A 13,171-nucleotide genomic window follows, 5' to 3' on the forward strand; every position below is an offset into this window, starting at 1 on the left:
GAAGGAGAGAAGAAAGAGAAATAGTCTTTACAAGTGAGAGACCAACTGAAAGAAGAACGCAAAAAAAAAATCCTAAAGTTCTCTACTTACTCTCAAGTGCTGAAAAGCATGTATACTATATGGAAGTTCTAGAATTTTAGTACAATCAGGTTGCTCAGGGTCTGGAGGGACAGGAGATTCTGTGTCTATATAATCTTCAGGACTAAAATCAAAAAGAAGCAATGAATGAATAAAAGGTGAGATAAACAATACTTTATTTATTTATTTACAGAAAGGGTCTCATTCTGTTGGCCAGCCTGGAGTGCAGTGGCATGATCACAGCTCACTGCAGCCTTGATCTCCTAGTCTCAAGCGATCCTCTCACTTCAGCCTTCCAAGTAGCTGGGACAACAGGCATGCACCACCACAACCAGTTAATTTTTTTTTACTTTTTGTTGAGACAGGTCTCACTATGTTGCCCAGGGTAGTACTGAACTCCTGGCCTCAAGTGATCCTCCCATCTTGGCCTCCCAAAGTGCTGGGATTACAGGCGTAAACCACTGCACTCAGTCAATAATACTTTTAAGAAATGTCAAATTTTCCCCATATTCTCATAGCATCTCAACTTTACACAATTGTTAGTCAATATTCATACCTTTTCACATAGCTGCCATGAAGAGTCAAACATTTTGGGAGTTCAAATTAAGTCAAGAATCACAGAGAAAATAGTAGATAGGTCACAGAATAAGATCATGGACTTTTTAATAACTAATACAACTGCTCAATTGTTTCTAGAAATGTTAAACCAACTTATACTTCCACTGACAGTCTCTCTACATTTTTACCAGTTATTTTTTTGATATGCTTTCCATTTTGGTAGATGAAAACTATCTAAATGTTTTCATTTGTACTTTTTTGATAATTTCTGAGAAATTTTTTTCCATGTTTATTGGCCATAGGTAGTTTTTGTTAATTTTTTAACTACAAATTGTTCAATTTTATTTTTTTCTCTTTTTTTCATTTTTATATTTATTTATTTATTTATCTATCTATCTATCTTTTATTTATTTATTTATTTTGAGACAGAGTCTTGCTCTGTCGCCCAGGCTGGAGTGCAGTGGCGCCATCTCGGCTCACTGCAAGCTCTGCCTCCCGGGTTCACGCCATTTTCCTGCCTCAGCCTCTGGAGTAGCTGGGACTACAGGTGCCCACCACCACGCCTGACTAATTTGTTTTGCATTTTTAGTAGAGACGGGGTTTCACCATGTTAGCCAGGATGGTCTTGATCTCCTGACCTTGTGATCTGCCCGCCTAGGCCTCCCAAAGTGCTGGGATTACAGGCATGAGCCACTGCGCCTGGGCTTTTTTTTTTTAAGAGACAGGGTCTCACTCTGTCACCCAGCCTGGAGTCTGGGCTAGGGTAGAGTGGCACCATCATAGCTCACTGTAACCTTGAATTCTTGGGCTCAAGTGATCCTCTCAGTTTAGCCTCCCGAGTAGCTGCAACTACAAGTGCACACCACCATGCCTGGCTAATTTTTAACACTTTTTTTTGTAGAGATGGGGTCTCGCTATACTGCCCAGCCCGGTCTCGAACTCCTGGCTGTTGGCAATCTTCCCACCTTCGCCTCACAAAGTACTGGGATTATAGGCGTGAGGCACCACGCCCAGCCAAGTTGCTCCATTTTCTACTGTGGTGTTAAATATTTTAAATTAATTTATAAGAATTCTACATGTAGTATGTATTTTGAACTTTCAAATTCTAAAACTCATCTGTGATTGAAGCTTACTCTTATTACAGAAATAATTTCTTACTAATATGAGAAAGGAAATGTTTGAAAAAGCAACTTTATTTTTGGAAAGAGAACTTCTTTACCTGATGTCTTTGCTCTCCAAAGTTATGTATGTACCATCATATAGATCCAGATCCCCTAAGGGCACCTTGGCTTTGATGCAGTCTGGGTCTTCTTTATTATGTCTCTGTTCCAGTCCTGTGTCTCTGTCCTCATTCTCTTCTATGTGAATTTTTTGAGCAACTAATTGTTTCTGTTGAGAAGAAGTAAGAACAGAATGGATTCTTCTAATATTTTAGTCTAACTACCATTGAAGAGAAAGGGGAATCTGAGCTGAAGAAGTCAGAATCCTCTATGTTGGAAGACAAGAATTCTGAAAATGCCCTTAGTTAACTTAGTCAACATACACAAGCTTCTCAAGAAAGATGTCCACATAGAGAAAGTAACAGAACACAACATTTATCACACTGGCACACATGTGCCTTCACAATATGATTTCTGACTACCCATGAAGCACATCTACTAACTTAACCTTCCTGGCACAAAATGGCTCTGCAATGAAAACAAACCTGTCAGGTTGTTTCAATCCTTCAAGACATAGTACATGTTGCTATTGGTACCTGGGTATTCTAGTTAATTCCTGTCACCCATAAAATATCTATTTTTTCAAATATACAGACAAATAACACAAATATCCACATTTTCACCACCCATATCTATCATATGCCAATATTTTATCTCCTCCCTCAACCCTTTTTTTTTTTTGAGACAGTGTCTTGCTGTCACCCAGGTTGGAGTGCTGCAGTGGTGCGATCACAGCTCACTGCAGCCTCGACCTCCTGGGCTCAAGTGATCCTCTCACCTCAGCCTCCCAAGTATCTGGGACCACAGGCACGTGCCACATGCCCAGTTAATTTTTTTTTTTTTTTGAGACAGGGTCTCATTTTGTCACTCAGGCTGAGTGCAGTAGTGCGATCACAGCTCACTGCAACCTCAAACTCCAGGGCTCAGGGGATCCTCCTGCCTCAGCCCCCCAAGTAGCTGGGACTACAGGTGCACACCACCATGTCTGGCTAATTTTTTTTTTTTCTTCATACAGATGGGGTTTTGCCATGTTGCCCAGGCTGGTTTCAAACTCCTGAGTGCAAGCAATCCACCTGCCTTGGCCTCACAGAGTACTGGGATTACAGGCTTCAGCCACCATGCCTGGCCAACTTTTCTATTTTTTATAGAAATGGAGTCTCACTATGTTGCCCAGGCTGGTCTCAAATTCCTGGGCTCAAGCAATCTTCCCACCCTGGCCTCCCCAAGTGTTGGGACTACCAGCATAAGACACCATGCTCAGCTCAGATTTTTTTTTTTAAAAGAAAAAAAAAAAGGGGGAGTTCAAGGTATTCTTTAATGTCTTCTAAATCTCTAACTTCTTATAATTAATCTGAATTTATGTGTCATTTCCATGTATATTTTTATAAATACTTTTATAAAATATTACATTACCCTTACTCTTCTAAAATATTACTTTCATTATATGTGTATCCAAAATCAAAATACAGCACTGCTTTGCAAGTTTTAAAATTTTATATAAATGGTATCATACTTAATGTATCTACAACTTAAAAAAAAAGTATAAGTTTTTGAGATTTATCTACTTTAGTCAGGATAGCTCTAAATTTTTCATTGAAATGGATGTATAAATATGTATTTATCCATTTTCCTGTAAACATTTATGTTGCTTCTTTAAAAAAAACTTTCTTTGCTATTAAAAATGCTACTATATTCTTATGTCTCCTTGTACACATGTGAAAAATTCTAGCAAGGGCAGAAATATGGGGTCATATGGGAGGCACATTTTCAGTTTTATACAGACGTGTCAATCTGCTGTTCACAGTGATTATAACAATTAGAATTGTCCTGGTAGATCATAACACCTATATCCCCAGAATCTTAGCAATGTTTGGTTTTGTCATACTTTTTAACTTATGCCAATCAAATAGGGATGAAACATTATTTTGTTATATTTATTATGGTAGTAGACTATGTTATTGTGATAGACTGTATTACTATTCACTGATATCCTACCCCTCCTTACAAGATGCTACATCACTGTTTTGCTGGACTCAGGCTTGGGCAACATGACTTGCTTTGGCCAATGTAACATAAGTCCCATGTGACCCTTTTACAGGAAAGCTTTTATAGAGTTAGTGTGTGCTTCACCATGTTCTTTCTTCTTCCCTCAGCTACTGAGAATGCCAATATTACAGACGGTGGCTGCTCTGTCGGCCTATGTCCTGTCTTATGGATCACAGTGACATGGTACAGATCCCCAGTGGAGCCCCAAATGATCACTTAGCATGACCTTATTGTTTATGCCATTAAGATTTTTGGGGTTATTATTAATGGGGACAGAGCCTATGATCTGTTTCCAATTATTCCCTCCACACTTTTCATGGAGATATGCTATCCTGCCCTACTGACTTCAAGGCATGGCCACATGACTTGCTTTGGCCAATGGAATGTGAGTAGAGATGGTGTATGTCACTTCTCAGTAGAAACTTTAACCAGGCTTATATTATTTGGTTGTTCTTCCTTGAGCCTTCGCTTTCCTTCATGAGAACGGCACTGAGGTTCTGCAGGCTATTTGTTGCCAATGCAAAAGCTGACTGATATACTAAAAAATATGGACTATATCAACTAATAGAATAATATTTAATAAGATTGAACATATTTTCATATGTTTATGAGATATTTTGTGAATTGACTGTTCGAGTTTGCTCATTTTTTTTCCCCCAATAGGTTTTCTTTTTTAAAAAACTGATTGGTAGGATTGGCGTGGTGGCTTGTGCCTATAATCTTAGCATTTTGGGAGTCCAAGCCTAGAGGATCACTTGAGTTCAGGAGTTTGAAACCAGCCTGGCAATACTGCGAGACCCCATCCCTATGAAACAAATAAAAAGTTAGCCAAGCGTGGTGGTGGTGCTTGCCTGTAGTCCTAGCTAGTGGAGAAGCTGAGGTAGGAGGACTGCTTGAGCCCAGGCAATGAGGTTACAGTGAGCAATGATCATCCTACCTGCTTTCCAGCTGGGGCAAGGGTGAGACTGTCTCACAAAAATGAATAAATAAATAAATACATACATATGTAAGAAATTAATCTATAGAAATTTATGGAAAAAGTAATTCTATAAACTCATCCTCTATGAGTTATATGCATGGTTAAGTATCGGCTTTTAGTTTGTAGCTTATCTTTTAATTTTGTCATTTGAAGAAAAACTTTTAATTGTAAGGTGGGCAACTTTATCAACTGTTTTCTTAATTGTTTGTACTTTGTTTTATTTAAGAAATCCTTCCCAAACCTGAGATTGTAATTACATCAATCAACTACAGTCAAGTACCACACAAAGATATTTTTGGTTAACAATGGACCCCGGCGGTGGTCTCATAAGATTATAATACCACATTTTTACTGTACCTTTTTTATGCTTAGATATACAAATACTTACCATTATGTTATAATTGCCTACAGTATTCAGTACAGTAACATGTTACACAGGCTATATCACCTAGGTTTGTGTAAGTACACTCTATGATGTTCCCACAATGGTGAAATCCCCTAACGACACATTTCTCAGGGCATATTCCTGTCGTTAAGCAATGCATGACTGTCTATCAATATTTTTTTTTAGTAAAAAGTTTCACTTTTCATACTTAGATTTTTAAACTGTATAGGAAATTTTTTTTTTTTTTGTACCTTGAAAGGTATTTTTTTCCCCACATGGACAATCAATTTCCTAATATCATTTGTAGTCTACCCTTTCCCCACTTATTCAATCAATTTTTATATTTCATGTTTTCTAAAACCTTACATTATACCTAAGTTTTCAAATTTATTGGTCTAGTTTTTGTAGTATTAATAATTATGTCTTTAGTTTAAAAAATCTTTATCTGATATCTGCTTTTTCATCACTAACATTTCTTTTTTTCTGTCATTTCTCTTTTTTTCTGGTAAGCCTTGCTGCTAGAGTTTGGTTTAATTTATTTTTTAAATAAACAATACTGTTTTCTTGAGACTGTTTAATTTCTTATGTTATTATTTCCATATTTATATTAGGTTATTTTTGTTATTTGGTTTATTATGTTTTCTAACTTGTGTTGAATATTTAACTCATTTCTTTTCAGTCTTTTTTTTTTTTTTTTTCTTTTTAAAGACAAGCTCTTGCTATGCTGTCCTGTCTGGACTCAAACTCCCAGGCTCAAGCAATCTTCCCGCTTCAGCCTCCCAAGTAGCTGGGATTACAAATGTGAGTTACTGTGCCATTTATTTTAATAAATGCATTTTTCTACAAATTCATATCTAAATATATCTAAGCTTCATTTCAGGATTTTTGAAATGAAGTGTTCTCACCATAGTCTAAAGTTTTGTGATTTTTCTCTTTAAACCATGGGTGATTTAAGAATGCCTTCAAGATTTTCAAAAATTTGTGTTTTCTCTCTTTTTTCCTGGGCATGTGTATTTTATTTCTTTTAACTTAATTGCACTGTGATCAGAGAACATGTTATGCATGATAACAAAACTTTGTAAATTATTTCCTTTATATCCTGGTAGTGGTCAATTTTGGTAAATATTCTACATTGAAAACACTGTACGTTCTCTTTGTTCGACTTAGGGCATACTCGCTCCCTCTATCTCTTTTTCTATGTCTCGCTGTATACATCTACATATAGATATATATAGATCCAAAGGTGTTACCTCCTGTATTTTGTAATATTTTTGTTGGACTTATCAGTTTCTGATAAAGATCTGCAAAATCGCTTCCTCTGGTTGACTTTTCATGTAATTCTGTCAGTTTCTGCTGTCTTGATATAAACATACTCACATCCATGAGGCCGAGCTGTTAGGTACACACAAGTATAAGATATTATATTTTTTGGTAGGTTGTTAGCAAGTAGTATCTATTAATTATTTTAGGCTCTTATTTTGCCTGAGACAGGCCCACTGTTCTTTATCATTGTAAATCTAAAATTCTGAAAACCTAAAGCTTTAAAAAAATTTTTTGCATTAAAATTCACATGGCAACAAAACCTGATGGAAAGCCATTTTACAGTCTTTATACTCTTAACACGCATGGTCATACATGTCACTAAAGAAATATTAATGTATCTGATTGCAGAGTTTGAAACAGCCCTGAGAGAAGTAGAATGAAATATAAAATATTTATGCCCATCACATTTCTCTTTTTTTTTTGGTTTTTTTTTTTTTGAGACCTGGTTTTGGTATGTGATCCAGGCTGCTGGAGTGTAGTGGCGTGGTGCAATCTCAGCACACTGCAACCTCCACATCCCTGGCTCAGGTGATCCTGCAACCTCAGCCTCCCAAATAGCTGGGACTATAGGCACACACCACCATGCTGGTTAATTTTTCTATTTTTGGTAGAAACAGCATTTCTCCATGCTGCCAGGTTGGTCTCGAACTCTCGGGCTCAAGCAATCTGCCCGCCTCGATCCCCCAGAGTGCTGGGATTACAGGCGTGAGCCACTGTGCCTGGCCTAACATTTCTAAAATTAAAAAACCAAAACAAGAAACCATATTCTTAAACACATATATAGACCCAATGATTTCAAATAAGGAACTGTGAACTTGTATAAATACAACCATATCACCTTTCTTTTGCTTAGCATTTGCATAGTACTTTTTCTATGTTCTCTCCTCTCCTCCTATACCCTCTTTCTTTGTTTGTAAGTTTGGTAACTATAGACTTCTTTTTTTTTTTTTTTTTGAGACAGGGTATCACTGTCACCCATGCTGGAGTGCGGTGGTACTATCATAGCTCACTGTAACCTCAAACTCCTGGGCTCATGCAATTCTCCTGCCTCAGCCTCCCCAGTAGCTAGGACTACAGGTGCCTGCCACCATGCCCAGCTAATTTCAAAATTATTTTGTAGAGACAGGGTCTTAAACTCCTGGTCTCAAGCAATCCTCCTGCCTTAGCCTCCCAAAGTACTAGGATTACAGGTGTGGGCCACCACACCTGGCCTGCATGTCTATTATTTTAGTGCTTGCCCCTAATTGTTTTGTTTTCAGTTTTCGTCAGTAAATATTTCAGTACGTTTTGAAAAGAAAAGCCTCTTTTGTAAAAAATAAAACCACCACACCACTATCACATGTAAAAAATAGTAATTCCTTAATATCAAATATTCAGTCTGCATTCAAATTCCCAATTGTTTCTTCTCTTTTAAAAATATAGTTTGTGGCCGGGCACAGTGGCTTCCGCCTGTAATCCCAGCCAGCACTTTGGGGGGCCAATGTGGGCAGATCCATCTGAGGTCAGGAGTTCAAGGCCAGCCTGGTCAACATGATGAAACCCTGTCTCTATTAAAAATACAAAAAAAAAAAAAAAAAAAAAAAAAATTAGCTGGGCGTGGTGGCACATGCCTGTAATCCCAGCCACTCGGGAGGCTGAGGCAGGAGAATCGCTTGAACCCCAGGAGGCGGAGGCTGCAGTGAGCTGAGATCGTGCCATTGCACTCCAGCCTGGGGGACAAGAGCAAGACTTCATCTAAAAAAATAATAATAATAAAAAAATACATAGTTTGTTTGAATCAGAATTCAATATAGTCCATACACACTACAAATGGTTGATTTGTCTCTTACATCTCTTTTAATCTACTGGATACCACTCTTTCTCTCCCCCACTCCCTTGTAATTTATTTGTTAAAGAAACTGGGGCCAGACATGGTGGCTCATGCCTATAATACCAGCACTTTGGGAGCCCAAGGTGGGAGGACTGCTTGATCCCAGGAGTTTGAAACCAGCCTAGGCAACAAAGTGAGATGCTGTCTCTACAAAAAATAAAAAAAATAGCTGGGCATTGTGCATGCCTGTGGTCCCAGCTACACGGGAGGCTGAGGCAGGAAGACAGCATGAGCCCCGGAAGTTGAAGCTGCAGTGAGCCGTGTTCATGCCACTGCACTCCAGCCTAGTTGACAGAGCAAGACCTTGTCTCAAAAAAAAAAAAAGAAAAAGGAAATTGGATTGTTTGTTCTGTAGAGTTTGCCACTCTAGGGGAATTTGCTGACTAGGTTCTCAAGGTTCACTGAACATGTTCCTCTATTTTCTGTATTTCCTGAATATTGATAGCAGGATCTACAGTAATAATCTTTTTGTGTCATGGACTTCTTTGGCAGTCTGATGAAGCCTATAAATCTCTTCTCAGAATAATCTTTTAAATATATAAAATGTAAGAGATAGAATGACAAAGGAAACCAATTACATTGAATAACAAATTATATGGTGGTTTGATTATTTTTTGGCAAGACTACTTAAAAAGTAGCAAGCAACATTCTTAAGTTTTTAATATATTTGCCAATAAATTTTCCCATAGGATTTTAATTTATTCAGTTTTTACCTTTTGAACATGACAAAACAATCTAACATGCTTTAATCACTGAACATGCTCCAACCCAACTACATATTATTAATTTTATCTAGTTTGACCTTAGAGAGCCCAGTAAGTAAATAAATTAAGCAACTTTTTCATCAATGTTTTTAACTTATCATTAGACATTCTATGAACTTCCACTAGGTGGAAGTTCTTTTTTCTTTCTCTTTCTCTTTCCTTCTTGCAGAAATACATCCTTAATGTTTTTTTCAGCTGAAGTGAGGGTCTGTGGTTAGTACTCCTTTGTATGTCAGAAATTATCTTTACTTTGCCCTCATTCTTAAATGATAGTTTAAAAGAATATAAAATTTCAGTAGAATTGTTTTCCCTTACCCTTCACCGTCTTCTGCTATCTAAGATGTTCATATAGTTGTCACTACTTGGTAGATAAACTGTTTTATCTAGTCTCATAGCTTTAAGTCTATCTGTCAATGACTAACAAATTTCTATCTTGAGCCTGCATCTTTCCCCTTGAGTTTGCACTAGAAGAACCAACTGCCCACGTGATGTCCATTCTTGAATGCCTGATAGGCATTTCAAACGTTAACATTTCAAAGCCAAACTCCTCCCCAATCTTGTACCTCCTTCAGTCTTCTTTATCTCAGCTAGTATCCACTTCAACCTTGCAATCACTCAGGTCAGAAACCCTGGAGTCTTTCTTCACGCCCTCTGTCTCATCCCCTTCTTTACAATCATTCCATGACCATCATCTAGGTCTCATAGTTTTGTGGTTGTTTCCAGGTTTTATCCAGTTACCAAGCTCAGAATTAGACCTTCCAATTTTGGTTTCGAGTTCCTATCCCAAATATTCTACCCTAAAATGATATTCAGGAAACTGAAGATGTAATTATTGAACTATTGGATGATTCAGTTCCTTTTTTTGGTTATCAGGATTAGTCTTTCTGTTTTTGATATGTTTTCTTTTGTTGTTGTTGTTATTATTATTATTATTGTCAGGCTCTTCTATGAGCAGAATGGCTCCATCCCAGTCTTCAATCAATAAGCCTCGTTCTGTTCCTACATCTTGCATGGAATATTGTCAGCTCCCTTAACTCCACAGTGCTGCATATCAGACACTATAGTCTGCTCCTGGCCTTGGACCCCAACAGGTCGGTAGCTTTGGCCACATTCCCAATTTAGTGTTTCTCCTCATTTCTGGTTTATGGAGATGCTTATACCACTTTCAAGCCTGCCTACATTTTATTTTGGTTTATATTTTTATATTTTACCTGTCATTGCTATGCATATGAAGCAGAAGCTTCATAGTATAAGTATAAACAAAAATAAAAGTTTATACTTAGTATAAGTATAAACAAAAATAAAAGTTTATACTTAGTATAAGTATAAACAAAAATAAAAGTTTATACTTAGTATAAGTATAAACAAAAATAAAAGTTTATACTTAGTATAAGTATAAACAAAAATAAAAGTTTATACTTAGTGTAAGTATAAACTCCTACACTACCTTAACCAAAAATTGGTGGTCAGTATTTTTCATTTCATTTTCACTGACTTAATAAACGGCACTTTCTTCCTATATATCCTCTAATTTAAATCTCTTTCTCTTTATATAATACTGCCTCCCAAAAAAGACAGCAATAAACATACACAATGTGTCTATATACCTGAAAAAAAAAAATTTTCTGCTCCATTGCATCTTTCTGAACACTGGGTTTAAATAAAAATAGATCATGCTTCCAAGCATGAAGCACTATAAGGATACCTATTGTCTAATTCCTAGTATTGATAAAAATCAACATTTCCAAATTTACAAGTGATAAAACCAGTAGGAACAAGGTGAGAAACTATTTTTACAATGTTGAGGTATTCAAGTTCTAGAAACACTCTAAATATACTACTAATTAGGCAGAGCTGGTTACCATGTGCTAAAGTCTTCTCTCTCTTAATTCACAGATTTTTTTAAAAGTACATATTTATAACTATTTGTAGACATATGTATGTTGATAAATATACTAAATGTATGTAAATGAAATTCGGGACTTTTACATAACAAGAAAATACATGCCAACTTGGCTTAACAGGTATGCCAGCTTTTGGCCGGGCACGGTGACTCATGCCTGTAATCCCAGCACTTTGGGAGGCCGAGGCGGGCAGATCACCTGAGGTCAGGAGTTTGAGACCAGCCTGGCCAACATGGCAAAAGCCGTCTCTACTAAAAGCACAAAAATTAGCTGGGTGTGATGGCGGGCACCTGTAATCCCAGCTACTCAGGAGGCTGAGGCAGAAGAATCGCTCGAACCGGGGAGGTGGAGGTTGCAGTGAGCCAAGATCGTGCCACTGCACTCCAGCCTGGCTGACAAGAGCGAGACTTCAACTCAAAAAACAAAACAAAACAAAAAACAGGTATGCCTGCTTTTAAGTCAAGAGATATAGCTTTTGTTTCTGGTTCTGCCATATCTTGCTTTGTGAAGTCAGGCAATTCATTGTCTTTAGGTCTAATTGTTTCCTTGTCTCTACAATGAGGATGATCTTATGATTCCTTCTAATTCTCAAATACTCTGATTCTACTCTTATTACTTTTATTATTCCCATTAGTTTTTTTTCTCATTTTCCAATTTGATTTAATGTTTCTACAACTTACAGTTTCTTTACAATTTAGATTCAATTTACACTGCAACTTTAAAGCAGAGATTTCATGAGAAAAAAAAACCTAGTTTTTCAAATAACAAATACTGTTTGCTATTAAGCAAAATCAATTTATGGAAATATGTTAGAGAAAAGGAAAACTGATGTTTATTAAAAAAAGAAGTCAGATTTTATTAGCACTAATAAGGTTCGAGCTTTCAAGGTACAAGGTGATTAATGTTTTTCACGTCAACCCTAAGAAAACATAATAGGAAGACATTAGTTTTTACCACCTGGGAATAAACAATAATTACATTTTTAGGCTATTAAAACCTTTCTTTTCATATTTTACCCAAATTATTCTAGGAATATCATCAGAGATTATATCATTTTCATATTTGATGGAAAAAAACTTAAAAACACAGAAATTCTGTTCAAAGATAAATGAGTTTAAAGAATCACACATATACCCAGGCTAGAGTAGTCTGTTTTTCTTACTACTACTCAAATATCACTTTGATAAAATGATAAAAAAAGAAAAACACACATTGCAGGTAGTATATTCCCGCAAAAGTCAGAAGACTCAGACTTAAAAAATAACATGCTTTAGCTTTTCTTTGAACACAATGGCTCCTGTGAAATGCAACAAGCATCAGCTGCATCTCACATGCCCAGTTGCCTCACCTCTAATTCTCTGAGGTAGTTAACTGTTGTTTCTTGTCTCATTAATATGACTAGGTCATGAGGATGTTTCAAGTTCATTGGTGAATCCACCTGCAAGCAAGCAATAAATAAATAAAGCTCAGATTTCATTAATGCTTGTTTGGATTAACAAAGTCACTAATATGCTTTATTGTTCATTCACCATTGTAATCAGCGTTATTCCTCAGTAAAACTCAAGGAGTATTTCAAAGTGATCACATGTAAATGTTAGCAAAGGGAATGACAAGAGCAACAGCTGTCCTGTGAACTCCAACTTGGAAGAACAAGCATTCAAAGTACATATTCTGACTTTACAGGTGATATAATAGTAAAGTATTTGGCAATGATTGATAAAGTAACTTCCTTAAATGATGTTTCATGCCTGTAATAATAAAAAATGAATTGTCTTGTTTTGATAGCACATTTCATATCTGAATAGGCTTGGAGGTGATAAAAGGAAAGTATTAAATGTACCTCTTTTTGAAAGCTATTTGTAGAAGTCACAAATCAAAGATAACATAAAATAACTTTGAGATTTATTACTTATTGCTCATGTTCTCTGGATCAACAAATCAAACAATTATGTTGAAGCTGTAGAAAAAATGAACACTCATATACTGGTAGCTGGCTTATAAATGTGTTCTCATTGTTTGGAGTGTCATTTGACAACATATATCA

At 36.5% G+C, this 13,171-nt stretch overlaps 1 protein-coding gene across 8 annotated transcripts in view; it reads right to left on the reverse strand.

Annotated features, from left to right (window-relative positions):
• TTC17 (tetratricopeptide repeat domain 17) overlaps positions 1-13,171 on the reverse strand; it is a 125,935-nt gene that overhangs the window by 91,899 nt on the left and 20,865 nt on the right. For 5 of the 8 annotated variants that reach the window (XM_055281869.1, XM_055281867.1, XM_055281865.1 and 2 more), the window contains exons 2-4: positions 12,476-12,565; positions 1,856-2,025; positions 91-202 (exon numbers count right to left, since the gene is read on the reverse strand). In XM_055281869.1, the coding sequence (XP_055137844.1) occupies positions 91-202; positions 1,856-2,025; positions 12,476-12,565 (372 nt within the window). Of the gene's footprint in view, positions 1-90; positions 203-1,855; positions 2,026-6,516; positions 6,659-12,475; positions 12,570-13,171 lie in introns of those variants that run through there. The other 3 variants (XM_055281866.1, XM_063641841.1, XM_063641842.1) reach the window with 2 other exon arrangements.

The sequence above is a fragment of the Symphalangus syndactylus genome, chromosome 6 (genome assembly GCF_028878055.3).
Source record: "Symphalangus syndactylus isolate Jambi chromosome 6, NHGRI_mSymSyn1-v2.1_pri, whole genome shotgun sequence".
NCBI lineage: Eukaryota > Metazoa > Chordata > Mammalia > Primates > Hylobatidae > Symphalangus > Symphalangus syndactylus.